Source organism: Miscanthus floridulus, chromosome 18, assembly GCF_019320115.1.
Source record: "Miscanthus floridulus cultivar M001 chromosome 18, ASM1932011v1, whole genome shotgun sequence".
NCBI lineage: Eukaryota > Viridiplantae > Streptophyta > Magnoliopsida > Poales > Poaceae > Miscanthus > Miscanthus floridulus.
Genome location: NC_089597.1, coordinates 10129803 through 10141900, shown reverse-complemented (window position 1 = coordinate 10141900; position 12098 = coordinate 10129803). Strand labels below are relative to the sequence as shown.

The window sequence follows — 12098 nt, the reverse complement described above, 5'->3', positions numbered from 1 at the left end:
TTATACATTTTTTGATCAACTCAACGAAAGGAATGCAGTGATCCAGTCCATTCTTCAATTCGGAGAAGTATACAAATCCGTCTTAGCTGGTTTTGAAAACTGCTGAATCTATCAACACCCCAAAATCATGTTTTCTTACGTTGACTCCAAACTAGACGATCTATATATGTTTCTCTAATTATCTTGATAAGAGGAACACAATAGTGAAGTCCGTCCACTGTGCATTTGACAAAGTCCCAAAACCAATTTAGGCCCCGTTCGCTGGTCTGAAACTTGGCTGAAACTGGCTGAAAAACACTGTTCCGGCTGAATTGTTGTGAGAGAAAAATATTATTCCAGCTGAAAAAAGAAACCGAACAAGCCGAATATGGGGTAAGCCGAACAGGGCCTTAGCCGGTTTAGGAAACCGCTGGGATCAATATGTTTTGTCCATATTTTGTTGTCAACAATCCTTTAGAACCCTATGTATCATTTCTCTTTTGGCACGTTGTGCCATTTCTCTTTTTTTTTATTTTTGAGAATTACACAGTACAACACAGACGTCTACAACACGTATGCACACTCACCCCTATGAACATATGTATCTAAACTCTACCCTATGAGCACCTCCGAAGGACTGAGCCGGCAGATCTTGAGATTCACAAAGTCACTATTGATACCTCGCTGTCGACGGGGAGGTTGCCTTTCTCTTTTGACTTGCAAATCACTTAGTGAAACCAGATTTCTCTTCTTTATTCTAATTAGTAATAAATCCACCACTACATACATAGAAAAAAAAATGCACCCGATATTATATATGATGATGGAGAGAGTTAACTTCAGCCGCTGCATAAGCCACGCACTGAACTATCCACTATTAGCCTTAGCAACAGAGGTAACAAATAACAAGATCTAAACAAATATAAAAAAAAGAGTAAAATGCACCCTAGGTCCTTAAACTTTTACGGCATTCACATCTGGGTCCTCAAACTAAAAAAACGACTATTTAGGTCCCTCAACTATTGCCGCCGTGCACCAGAGGTCCAAAACCAGCCACGCAAGCACCAACATCCGACGTGGCACGTTCTCTGGCGTGCCACGTCGCCCAGTTGTGGCACGGGCCCAGTGTTCAGCTACCACCGTGGCGTGCCACGTCGGATGTTGGTGCTTGCGTGGCTGGTTTTGGACCTTTGGTGCACGGCGGCAATAGATGAGGGACCTAGATAGTCGCTTTTTTAGTTTGAGGACCCAGATGGGAATGCCCTAAAAATTTAAGGACCCAGGGTGCATTTTACTCTAAAAAAAACTGATTAGCGTGAATCTTTTTACCAATTTCCATGGCCAGTGCGAAAGAGCTTCTTCCAGGAAAAAAAAAGACTTCAAATAATGGAAAAGGCGACTTTTGTGGCTGTGCTATGAATTTTCTCTTGCGTGTGTTTTGTCCGTAGTAGTACTGGTGTAACCTTGATTCCTTACTGTTCCTTGGAAGTTTTGTCTGGTTGTCTCTTTCAAGGGTTCACGTCGACGACTGACTGTCGCCTTGTTCGTTTCGGTTTGTTTGGCTAATAAGTTATGATTAAAAGTACTGTTGATTAATTTAGTGAGAAAGAAAAATATTGTTCATTAGTTGAAAAAGTATGGCTTATAAATCAAAGACAAACGGGGCGCTGTATCGCCGCGCCGATAGCCAGCCGGGTGTAAAAGTAAAAATATTCGTCGGACACTCTGGTCTCTGCATTTTGTCTTGCATGAACTAGTGGTCCTATTTCAACGTTAATACTTTATTATGAGTGCTACTGCTTGAAGCATTCGGCTGATAGTGATCTTTGTGGCTTTTTGCGTACAGTGGCAATGGTTTAATTTACGACACTGCTCCCAACTTTAACCAATAATTTATAGTTAGCCCTTTGATTATTATTATTATTATACAAATTTTATCCGGTTAGATTTATGATTAAATATATATCCAACTATTGTATATTTGTAAACATAAACAATATAATATAAAATAAATAAAAATTAAAGTCTATTTTAAAAGACTGTGTCATGTCAAGCTAGTTTTAGAGTAAGGTTAATAATACAACCTTCTATAGGCTACAAGCTATCAACCCATTATATAATAGTTAGCTCAACTATAATCTCACTTTTTTTCTCACAAAGTTTCTTTGTTGTGCATGAGCTGACCGTAAACTTACAAGTTACGGATCACCTCTCTTCTCTTTCCTCTCACCCTCTCACTCTCTTCCACTTCCACCTAAGCATTTAGCCTACTAACAGCCCCTTACTATACTTGCTTTTATAAAAGAAAATAGAGGTACTAATCGGTAGTTAAAATCTATTAGCTCTTGTTAACCTATTATCACAACATGGGCTGATTTTTAACGTGTAATTTAAATAGGACCTAAACAATGAATTTATATTCCATAATAACCTAGTAATGCATGATGCTTGTTTGATCAAACTAAGAACAGTTTGACCTATGAGCAGGACAATTTCAGAATCAAACAATTGGTGTTTTGTCTCTGGTTGGTCGGTCTACTTTGGAAGTAAGGAAGAAAAAAAAAGGCACCTGGACAACTCAAAATCACAGCTCGCCCACCATCCACCTACCGACCTAGTACGTACTTTGGTACTCGTACCAAATTTCCACCCCTTTCTTTTTCATTCGTTCACGTAGGGCGTGATTGATTGTAGAGCAAGTCTTAAGTCAGGATGGTCAGGCCGTGTAGAGCTGAAGAAGTCAGATTGAGATCAGTGCATGTGGTTCGTATTTGGTTGTCTTTGCTATTGATTTAGTATAAGATGGGATTAGTGTTTGGTTGCATATATGCATTAGCTTTTTTAGGTGTCCGACGGATGGGTCCTGCATCCTGGGTGATCAAGTCATCCTACACCTGGGGGAAGAAAAAATCTAGAAGACGAAATCGTGAAAAAGGGCAGATGAATAAAAGGATGAGCGGAACAACCAAACAAACGGTTCAACCGACCAATCACGCCCATAGAAATTCCCGTCCCGCAAGCAAAGCAAAAAAGAAAAAAAAAACGAAAAAACAAAAGGCAAAAAGAACACACGCACAACTGCCTACACACGCAAAAGCAGAAACCCGTGCACCGCGTCCACCGCGCACCGCCCGAGGACCGGCCGTCCTCAGGTCGGCCCCACCTCCCCCTTCCCCCGCGCGCTCCTGCACGTCCACCGTGGACCGTCCGCACACTCACGCCCCTCTGCGCGCCTCGAACGGGACGACGTGGCGGTGCAGCTGCTGCTGCTGGCGCGTGGGCCCCACATAACCCGTGGCCCCCACGAGCAGCGGGCGAAGCGACGCGAAAGACCGCGGGATAAACGCGACCGCCGAGAAAAATAATTCGGTGGAAGGAAATTCCAGTTGCTGGCTCTCCTTCCCCGGTCCCGTTCCGTCGGCGGCCGGACAAAACCGCCAGATTGTTCGCTGGTTGGTTAAGTCCGGCTGATGTTGATTTGGTGGGCTGAAACCAACGAGCCAACAGGCTGTTTCTCGTCCCCGTGTGTCTTCTCCTCCCCCTGTTGCTTTTGCTTGCTTGCGGTTGCAGGCAGCCGCTGTACCTGGAGCGACCTGTAGTAGGGGGGGACGGGGGAGGGACTAGGGAGCGAAAGGAGAGGAGAGAGGTTTGGTGGTTGTTTGGTAGAGGAGAGTAGTTGGTTGGCTCAGGGGGGAGATGGAGCGCAAGGTGGTGGCGGTGTGCGCGGTGGTCGGCTTCCTCGGCGTCCTCTCGGCGGCGCTCGGCTTCGCGGCCGAAGCCACCCGCGTCAAGGTGCGTCTCGCCGCCTCCCCCTTCTTCTGCGCCAGCGCGGCGGCCGGTTATGCGCTGGCGCCGTTGCTGCCCCGTTCTTCTTGAGTACAGTACGGCGATGGTCTTGCCTCCGCCGACTCCGAGTGGTAGATCTTGGTCGCTCCTGAGCGCTGGAGTTCTCGGCGGAGGAGCGGTCGGCGATTGGGCGCATCCTTCGGCCGGGGAGCCGAGTCGGCTGCGGTACTCTAGTAATTAGTACTGCTATTAGAGAGAAAGATTATTATGCTTGTTTGGAGTTATAAATAGGCGATCTTTACGCTTGCGCGTCGCGGGGGTGAACGGTAATGATCCTGAGTGTACCTAGCCGGTATGACCTATGATGCAACAAGGAATCGAATAAAACTTCCTTTCTTTTAGGTGTATGGTGAGAGGTGAACGAAATCTGTGAGCCAATGGCCTTGTCATAGAAATGGTTGGCTGCCATCGTGTGAGGTTCAGTGCTTCATTGGTTTCGTCTGGGTTGCAACTGATCCATCCCAAGTGGTTCAAATCAATCAGGATCTTCTGTGTTTTTTATTTCCTTTTTATTGCCATTCTTCATCTTTGGCCTTTGCCCTTTGCCCTTTGGGGTCACGACGCCACATTGCCTTAGGATTTGATGCCTATTTGTTTAGCTACATATGCCTCGATAGAACAATGGTTCCAAGGTTTTCTTATTGCACTTTTGGTGAGATAGTAGCTAAAATCATAGGTGGTGTGGTGCTTCACTACCTTGAGGTGGGATTCGCAATTGCTGCACGTCACCCCTGCATACAAATTCTAAGGCACATATGCTTGTCACAGGGTTTTTTTCCCCTTCATTGAGGAAGGCACGTGCTAGTCTTCTACATTAAAATACATTCGTTGTCACGTCTAATGGACACATTCATGTATGTTTATGCCAATTTGATTTATTTTTCAACCTAACTTACCATTTTGGAACTGGCAAATTTATTAACAATTGACTGTTTCACATTATGTGCTATAAAGAGAGGTTCTGGAAATGGTAGTCATTCTTTTGTTAATAAATTGTACATATATTTGTGCTCATGTCCAGATGTAACTTGCTGTGAATCGTGCAGGTATCGGATGTTCAAACAAGCGGTACTCCTGGTGAATGCATATACCCAAGAACCCCAGCCTTAGCGCTTGGTTTAATATCTGCCGTCTCTCTTATGCTCGCCCAATCTATCATAAACACGGTCGCTGGTTGCATCTGTTGTAAGAGGCATCCTGTTCCCTCAGACACTAACTGGAGTGTAGCTCTGATCTCATTCATCATATCTTGGTAACATTCTGGTCTACAAGTTTATGATCGCTTTTGTTCTTCTCTCATATTTTGTAAACTTTACTTAGCCTTTTTGTGAATGGGTTTACCCCAATAATGGATGCTGAGTGTTGCTATGTCACGTTGAACGTCAAACTACACCTGAGTTCTTGACTGCATTTGACTCGTTTCGTTATTTTTATTTTGCATTAGTGAAGCAACCATTATAAAGAAATAGCGTAGCATTGACATATAAAGAGTCACATCATTTTCTTAAATACATTCTTTGATCTAGTAGCTGGCACACTGTTAATTGACTGATGTTTATTATATTCCTTGGAAGCCACAAATATGAGTAGTCCACATGCTGGATCCATATAATAGCTTTTGCATAGATCCCAAGCTTATAGTACCTGCAGTGAAATTCTACGTCTTCCTAGACAAGGCTCTCATTAACTTGTTGGATTTAGTAACCGGTGATATATGTGTTTCTACTAGTTTTCTGAATACCAGATTTCGCTAATGTGCTAACCTAAGTATTGCTAAATTCCGCAGGTGCACTTTCATTATCGCATTCCTTCTCCTGCTGACTGGAGCTGCCCTGAATGACCAGAGAGGCGAGGAGAACATGTACTTTGGTAGCTTCTGCTATGTCGTGAAGCCAGGGGTCTTCTCCGGGGGAGCGGTGCTAGCCCTCGCCAGCGTGGCGCTAGCGATAGTCTACTATGTCGCCCTGTCATCGTCAAAGGGTCCTCCGCCGACATTTGCAACCCCGCAGAACCATGGCATCGCGATGGGCCAGCCTGTGATCCCGCAGCAGAGCAGCGAACCGGTGTTTGTCCACGAGGACACTTACAATCGGCGGCAACAGGTCCCGTGACCACACAATCTGTGGTTGGTTCAACAGGTCTCCCTGACCAGGATACCTCATGCAGCTGTGCTTGGTCTGTATAGGTTGCAGGTTAGAACAATAGCAATCACCATTGCTGTTAGCTAGATTTGTTTTTTTTTTTCTTTCTTTCCACCCTCTTGTCTATCGAGCATGCCTGTTTCATCGCTATGGATGTTTGATTCTGAATGAACTGGGTAATGTTGAAGAGAGCCTGCTTCATGTTCAGAGTTTGTCTGTAAACGTGGAGGTTCTTTATGATGGGATGAATGAATACTGAATCATGGATGAAATTGCATCGCATTTCGCATTCAGAAACAAGTCAAGAAGGGACTGTCGACGCCAGCTCCTCCCTGAACAGATCAACGGCGTCACGGACGATGTCGCCGGGGCGCGCCGTCGTGGCGTCGAACTCCGTGACCCCCTCCGTGCCGTCGATCTGCAGCAGGTCGAGCTGGCTCCGCAGCAGGCTCGCCGGCATGAAGTGCTTCCCTTCCGTCGACCGCCGCAGCATCCGCTCGGCGATCACCTCCGCCGACGCCCGCAGGCACACGAACCTCACCCTGCAGGCGGCGTACTCCCCCGGCTCGTAGCCGCGGTCGGCGGCCCGGAGCACGTCCCGGTACCTGAGCTGCAGCGCCGAGCAGCTCACGGCCACGTCCTCGCCGCCGTCCAGCCGGTCCCGGATGGCGTCCCGCAGCGACTCCAGCCACGGCGCGCGGTCCGCGTCGGAGAGCGGGATGCCCTCGCTCATCTTGGCTGGGTTCGTGCACAAGTTGAGAGCAGAGGCCTTTCAGTTCAGCAGAAGTTCAGAGAAGGCAAAAGTGGCAGAACGCCAGAGGTTTCAGAAATGTGATGTGAATTGCGTGGCGGTGTACCTTTGTTTGCCTGGGAATGGTAGTCGTCTGCTTCGATGAATCTGCAGCCCAGGGCTTCAGCGAGCATTGCCGCGACAGGTTCTGCGAGTTCGCAGGCAAGAAAAGAAAAAGAGAGATTTAGATAGCGTTTGGTTCGGGTAAATGTCACTGGCAGAACGCCGAATGAATCTTTGCCGATTTGTGCTATCTTTAAGCAATTTTGACCGAATTCTTGAAGCATGAGCGTAGAACAGAGTCGGGATGATGAAGGATCTTACGATTTGCCGCAGCCGCTGACTCCCATGACCACGATCGCTAGCCCTGCAACCCAAATTTTCCCAAAGGGAAGATCAGTTAGCATGAGCAGCCACCAATCTCAACATATCCGGCTCTTGGCTGTTCATCGCAGCAGGTACTGTCAGCTCAGGATTCAGATCGCGAGCTTGCCTAGTACGTACGCACGAACAGCCGCTACGCGAGCAACGAGCAAATTCCAGACTGAATCTTGGTTGCTATTTTTACTTAGGTTATGGAGCACGCATGGAGGATGCAGCCTGCCGGCTCTGTAAGGAGCAGGCGTGGAGGCTGGTGCTGTGCTACTGACCTCGATGCGCGAGGGGATCGGAGCCGGCCATGGCGGGCGCTCCACCTCCTCCTCCTGTGGATTCTCGAGTGGAGGACTAGGGAATGACCAGGCGAAGAAGCCGACGATGGCAACAACATTTTCGTCAGGTTGAACGGGTCCATATTCTCATTTCCAGGTCGCTGACGGCAGCTAGAATGCAAACATTTTAAGACGGAGGAAGGCGTACAAATCCACCAGCATGCAGTATTATTTTCTTTTCTTTGAAAAAGATCACAAACTTTTTGTAGTTTGGTTTGACGGACATTGTTTATTTTGTTTTCTTTGAAAAAGATCACAAACTTTCTGTAGACGGAGGAAGACCTTTACCTTTGTAATTTGGTTTAATGATACGACTAGCAGAGAAGCATGAGCCGTACACGAAACTGAATACTGGCGATTGCCATCTGCTGTCGCTGACTCGGAGCTTATCACACACAGCTTGTCCAACAACTAATCTGGTGCTAACAAAACCTACAGAGGTATCTCAAAGTCAATTATAAACAGAACATACGGCGCCCTACCAAGAAACATATCAACGTTGCAAGAGAGAGCAGGTCCATCTGATCTAATCACCATTCTTTGGTTTAATTTTTCCAATCCAGCCAAGCCAAAGCGGGCGCATACCAACAAGTAGCTGCCAGACTACGGCTACTTCCTAAACAACCCAGAGCTCTGGATCGCTTTGCAGTACTCCGAGATGACAGGGGACTTCTTCACCATGTCCCAGATCTTCGCTGAGCTTCTCAGCCAGTCGCGCTCCGAGAGGTTCTTCAAGAATGACCTCGCCGGCCATGACAGGATCTGTAGCCACACGAGTGTTCACGTCAGACTGACTCGACCAGGCCTCGAAGAAATGTGCCAAGCAGATATTACAAAGAGCTTAATGTTCAGCAACAAATATCTTTATTCGAAATGAGTTCCAATTGATTGGATTTTTAATGTAACCTTAGCTTCTCAGAATGAACGAAACCAGTCCAGTTAAAAGCAACAAGCCAAGTAATGCTTCTCATGATTTGCTAGAGTACAGGTGTCAAGGATGATTAGATGAAACTCTAGGGTTTAGGAAGGAATGGCTTGCCCAGACTTATTTACATAAGAAAATGTTGTGTTAGATTTTAATAGAATCTTAATCAGTCCCATGTAACTGACACATCTGCGAATCACAAGCTAGGGTTTGTAAGTCTATTGAATATTCCCTTCCTATTATGCAAACTCCTCAGTGTAGCAACCATACCTGATCACGAAGCATCCCTAGCATGCACGAGTACTGTTCCATACTCAAACTTTGTCGAGTTATCATGTCCTCTCAGGGGAAGGAGAAATATGTCCTGCCGACCGGAGGTTAAATCTTCAACTTTCGTGCTTGAAGAAACCAGCGAATCAGAAGGTTGACCTGTTGCATTAGAGCTCCCGATTCTAAAAGAGGATGAGTTGAAGTGCTTCTCGAGAGTTTTCCTTAGAAGCATGAGCTTTGAAGGAGAAAAATCTTGTCCCCTGCAACCTGTTCAATTAGAAAGGCACAACAATGTAAGGTTCTTAGATTATTTAGAGCAAAAGAGTACAGGGCCTGATTTAGGTGTGGAAGTATTACATTCTTGTAACACAGCAAAATAAGTTCTATTTTTAAAAGGAAATAGTAAATGCTTTTACCAAGATAGAAAATGCCATACATCTCTTTGTTCAGCAACATAGAAATGAGCATATAATTTCCCTTAAGTAACAAAACAATGATCATGTCAATGGCTAATTCTCACCTAGCATGCACAAAACAGAGATCAGAAATATAGTCTTCACTGCCCAATTGGTCTTCATTTTTTTTTCCTTGTCTTGAGATGCTGATGATGTTAACACGGATGGATAAGGTATGTTGTGCTTCAATAAATCAACCTGTGAAAATGTATTGGAACATCCATTCAGCCTTCTGCATTACTACCAGGTCCCAAAAGCCAAGTTATTGTAAACTATTTGGGATACGGAAGAAAAAAATGTGATGGGAGAAACAGGTGTGATGGGATAGAATCATTAGAACGCTAGAACAACAGCTCAATTTTCTTGGAAATTAGGTGAAAACTCGGATCCTGAACCTACAGATATAACTTCCTCTGTCTTCCAGACGGGCTAATGAAAGAATGACGGAAGGTACAAATTATAGAAGAGATAACGTACTGTAAGCATTAGCTCCCACATGGACAAATCATTCATCCCTTCTGACACGACCAACACTATATTACAAACAGATGCCAAGAAAACACCAAGCTACAGCAATTCCTTGCAGAATAACAGAAAATACCAATTCAATTTTTAGGTATTTCCAACGAACCAGCAGTAGCACAAGTGAGTTTAATAATTGTAAATACAGTCTTTACCTGGATTCCCATTAGTTCATGAGCTAAGTCTGCTGATAAGGGTTCACCATTAAGGACAGGAATTGTGGATGAACCATCTGGCCTCAATCATATCGATTAGAACAGAGGGACTATACACTGGCTGCAGGGCAAAAGAGGTTTCCTTTCACAAATTGGTAAGCAAGACACTGATAACCGGTTCTAGCATTGTGATTGCAAAAAACAGAAGAAAATTAATGTCATCTCACCTGAGCGTCAAGGAGTATAACTCGCTCATTAGATATCCTGATGTCAATACCAGTAGTACAGTGTTTCCCCATCAATCTTGTTTCCTCAGTTTAGTGTAGGAAAAGGAGGAAGAATTCCTACACAGACTGTTCAAAGGAAATGAGTTTTTAGCAATCTAAGATTTTGGTATCGAACAAAATTTGAACCAAAATAGGAGTGCTCTTTGTTTAACTTCTAAGCAGCATTCGTGACACTAAAGAGGCTTTATAATGTGCATACTGTGGTAGATAAAATCTGAGGACAGCTAGATATTGCATGGTGGAAACATTAAGAACAATGTCCATGTGATCGATCGCAAAGTGCATCAACAGAATAATCATTAGAAGTGCTTCTCAGTATAAGAACCAATGAATCTAAGTGATGGAACGACGCCTAAAAGAGCATAACAAAAGTGAAGTTGTGTCGTACCAGGTGAGCTTGCATCATATCCGTAAAGCTCGTTCATGATGGTTGACTTGCCTACACCTGGGTGGGCCAATTATCCCAATCACCATAAAATCATTGTTCTCCGTCAAATACTGCAAAAACATGGCTGGGGTTAGTAAGGTTCGAGGAATAATATCTATATCTATTCATTAAAAAAAAAAACTGATCACTAACTTTGTCACTATTTAAACCCCATATGTTCTTAACTGTATCAGCCCCGTGTTGCTCAATGGATCACAATTCGCAATTTCACATTACATATGCATATATAAGTATGATCAGTAGAAGCCAAATAACATCTCAGTCTTCATATGCCAAGGAAGGGCATCTACGGAACGATGAAGCACTAACAAATTAGAAACAACCCAGCGCCCAGAGGAGGCTTACTAAAACCAACAAATGCAACATTCAGGGGGGGGGGGGGGGGGGGGGGGGGGGGGGGGGATGGAACTACCCACAAAAATGGATTAAGCTAACAGATACACTGACCAACGCTGACACAGCAACGAAAACGCTAAGCGAAGAAATATCCGAGACCTAAAGCTAGCTACAGCCCACACGGATCAGCAAATCATTTCTTTCCATCGATCAGTGCACCCTAGCAACCGCCTGGCATCGAGATTGTGAGCAATCGCGCGGGAGCGGCACGCACGCACACACCGGGAGGATCTTGTCGGTGTGGGCCTCCCACGCGTCGGAGACGAGGCTGAGCGACCCCGGCTGCGTCGCCTGGCGCGCGCGGCCCCCCGCGCCCCCGCCGCCGCCGCCGTCGTCGGCGCCCGCGGAGGCGGCGTGTGGCAGCGGCGGCTTGGCGAGGAGGATCTTGGGCGGCGGTGGGGGAGGCGGGTGCTGGTGGTGGGAGGCGGCGGCGGAGGAGCCCCGGTCGCCGGCGAGCGGCGAAGGTCCGGCGGCCATCGCGTCTCGGGCGTGGGCGTGGGGCGCTGCTCTGCTCTCCAGTAGCACTAGCACGCGTCGCCTCCGAGCTCCTTGCCTGCCCGAGATTTGAGCTGCTGCTACTGCCTGCCTCCTTGCATTTCGTGGTTCCTATCCCTTAAGATCTGAAGAAGACGAACCCACAGTTTTAGCATTGTCTTGCGTCTAGTGACCTGCATTCGTAGTAGTGCTTCGCCGCAAGTAGATTTTTATTTATTTTTCCCATTTAGTTAGTGCATCTGGAGGTTGGCGCAAGTGGAGATGGGGTGGGGTGTGTGTGTGTGCTCTGTGCTGACGCAATGTTCATAGAGTAGCTTGTGTTCACCTGCCTGTGATTAGTCTAGGAGTGCACAGAAAGGTGCTAGCTCGTAACTCGAAAGTTAGGAACTCACATTTGCCACAACTCTGAATCTGTAGTGCCTACACGAGCCAAACCCATTGGATTTATTAAAGATCATGCATGGACACTGGCATGCAGTGGCATTAATTTGACCTGTTGGCTTGGCTGTTGACAGTGGCCAAATTGCAATTGTCTCGAGTGTTACCCAACTGGCCTCAGAAATTTGCTGGGCTTCAGTTTACCTGTTCCTTATAAACAATCTATCTTTTACAAGTGAGTTCAGCAGAACGTATATTCAGCGCCAAATTTGATAAGTCTGCGTATTGTTGAATGCATGTA

General features: G+C 46.0%; 2 protein-coding genes and 1 pseudogene across 2 annotated transcripts; 1 reads left to right on the top strand and 2 right to left on the bottom strand.

Moving 5' to 3' along the window:
* Positions 1 to 3380: 3380 nt before the first annotated feature.
* On the top strand, positions 3381 to 6248 carry LOC136519662 (protein MODIFYING WALL LIGNIN-1-like). The gene is made up of 3 exons (XM_066513040.1): positions 3381 to 3771; positions 4872 to 5077; positions 5612 to 6248. Exons 1-3 carry the CDS (start codon positions 3676 to 3678, stop codon positions 5934 to 5936), a joined length of 627 nt encoding a protein of 208 aa, XP_066369137.1. The 5' UTR covers positions 3381 to 3675; the 3' UTR covers positions 5937 to 6248.
* Positions 6249 to 6267: 19 nt separating this feature from the next.
* LOC136523269 (gluconokinase-like) lies at positions 6268 to 6699 on the bottom strand. Its single transcript, XM_066517006.1, has one exon. It carries the CDS (start codon positions 6697 to 6699, stop codon positions 6268 to 6270), a length of 432 nt encoding a protein of 143 aa, XP_066373103.1.
* Positions 6700 to 8062: 1363 nt separating this feature from the next.
* Positions 8063 to 11685, bottom strand: LOC136519666 (uncharacterized; annotated as a pseudogene).
* Positions 11686 to 12098: the final 413 nt, after the last annotated feature.